This window comes from Austrofundulus limnaeus, unplaced genomic scaffold (assembly GCF_001266775.1).
Source record: "Austrofundulus limnaeus strain Quisiro unplaced genomic scaffold, Austrofundulus_limnaeus-1.0 Scaffold436, whole genome shotgun sequence".
NCBI classification, from domain to species: domain Eukaryota; kingdom Metazoa; phylum Chordata; class Actinopteri; order Cyprinodontiformes; family Rivulidae; genus Austrofundulus; species Austrofundulus limnaeus.
This window is the reverse complement of record NW_013952838.1, coordinates 294919-296745: the sequence shown is the minus strand read 5'-3', so window position 1 is coordinate 296745 and position 1827 is coordinate 294919. Positions and strand designations below refer to the sequence as shown.

Genomic DNA, 1827 nt, shown 5'->3' with positions numbered 1-1827 from the left:
CCAAGTCAGAGTTGATTAGGATCCAAGTCAGAGTTGATTAGGATCCAAGTCAGAGTTGATTAGGATCCAAGTCAGAGTTGATTAGGAACCAAGTCAGAGTTGATTAGGAACCAAGTCAGAAACAAGTCAGAGTTGATTAGGAAACAAGTCAGAGTTGATTAGGAAACAAGTCAGAGTTGATTAGGAAACAAGTCAGAAACAAGTCAGAGTTGATTAGGAACCAAGTCAGAGTTGATTAGGAACCAAGTCAGAGTTGATTAGGAACCAAGTCAGAGTTGATTAGGAACCAAGTCAGAGTTGATTAGGATCAAGTCAGAGTTGATTAGGAACCAAGTCAGAACTCTAAGAATATTTTATTTTCTCTGACTCTGATCCTCCACATTTTTCAGACTCTAACAGGAAGTTGTTTTAATCCTCCCAGTAGGAACTATCTGTAGTTTTTAGTGTTCAATTTGTAAAAATATTTATTTTTTTCCTGCCTAAAGCTGAAATCTGGATAAATAAATCCCTCTCTTTGGACCAAAGAAGACTTTCTTTACATAAACAATAAAACCAGATCCAGTCAGGACTCTTTGAAAGAGGTTCGGCTCATGAAATCWGCATTTAAAGCATGAGAAATGGAAGTTTGGTGGCACCTGTTTACGCTTGAAGAATCCTTTTCTGTCACAGTTTGGAAGGTAGAGCGACAGAGCCATGACACGAGACGTGTCCTTCATCCCCTGAATGATCCCGTCCAGTTTCCTCCTGCAGGGACCCTTCAAAAAAAATAATAATAAAAATAAACCTTGAACGAGAAACTGCAGGGGTTAAACTGATAAAAACATCTTTGTCTGAAATCCTTCACTTACAAACTCGGGCTCGTGCTTGTCGATGGTCAGAGGTGGGTAATCCACGGTGGCGCTGTAGGTGCGCTGCCTGCCCAGCTTCCTCTTCTGCTCTTTGCGCACGGCGATGACCTTTTTACTGTTCACGATGTCGATGGGATGAAGGGGCACTTTGGCCGGCTGCAGGTCTCCTGTGTTGTCTGCAGCCAGGCTCTCCTCGTGTTCCCTGGACTCCCGCTCTGCACCTGGACACGGGATCAACACGTTGACATCAGGAAGAAACAACTCCAACAAACTGCTGCAGAGATCTGAGCCGGATGACCTTTGAACTCATCTTTTATTTGACTTTTTAAATTCTGTTGAGCCAAAATTCAAAATCAAATATTTTCTATGAATCTTGTTTTTATGTAAAAACAAACAAAAAATAATGTTTGTGAGATTTGATGTAGTTCCTGGTTTCAGTGAGTTCCCCCAGGGGGCGCTGTGGTCTCAGAGATCCAGCCTCTCTGCTGATGACACATTTACAGGTTTGGGTCCTTTTTATCCTAAATCTGGTCCCTTCTCTGCCCCCCTTTCCTCCTATCTTTGGGGCTCAGCCTCTTAAGCCTGGACCCCCAGCCTCGGGTTCTTTGAGCCACAGAAAGAGGCCCTACACACACACACACACACACACACACACACCACTTCTAGCTTAGCTGCTCTATAAGTACAGAGTTGTTTTGGGGACTCGGCCCGATCGTGAACGAGCACGGTTATATTTATCTGACAGGGAATCCCGCTAAAACCAGACGCTCTGAAGGTGTGTGTGTGTGTGTGTGTGTGTGTGTGTGTGTGTGTGTGTGTGTGTGTTGGGGGAGGGCTGCTGCTAAAACACAAACCAGAACAAGCAGCTGATAAAAGTTTACTCACAAGCCTGTCGGCGTTCAGACCCGAGTAACGAGGGCCACGAGCTCAGAGAACGTAATGTTCAAAGAGCCTGACACAGCGTGAGCGTCTGGGAGGC

The 1827-nt window shown here is 44.7% G+C and overlaps 1 protein-coding gene across 1 annotated transcript in view; it reads right to left on the bottom strand.

Moving 5' to 3' along the window:
• The window catches only part of igfbp5b (insulin-like growth factor binding protein 5b), a 14948-nt gene that overhangs the window by 5148 nt on the left and 7973 nt on the right, over nucleotides 1-1827 (bottom strand). The window contains exons 2-3 of the mRNA XM_014024712.1: nucleotides 849-1069; nucleotides 636-755 (exon numbers count right to left, since the gene is read on the bottom strand). Of these exons, the coding sequence (XP_013880166.1) occupies nucleotides 636-755; nucleotides 849-1069 (341 nt within the window). The remainder of the gene's footprint in view (nucleotides 1-635; nucleotides 756-848; nucleotides 1070-1827) is intronic.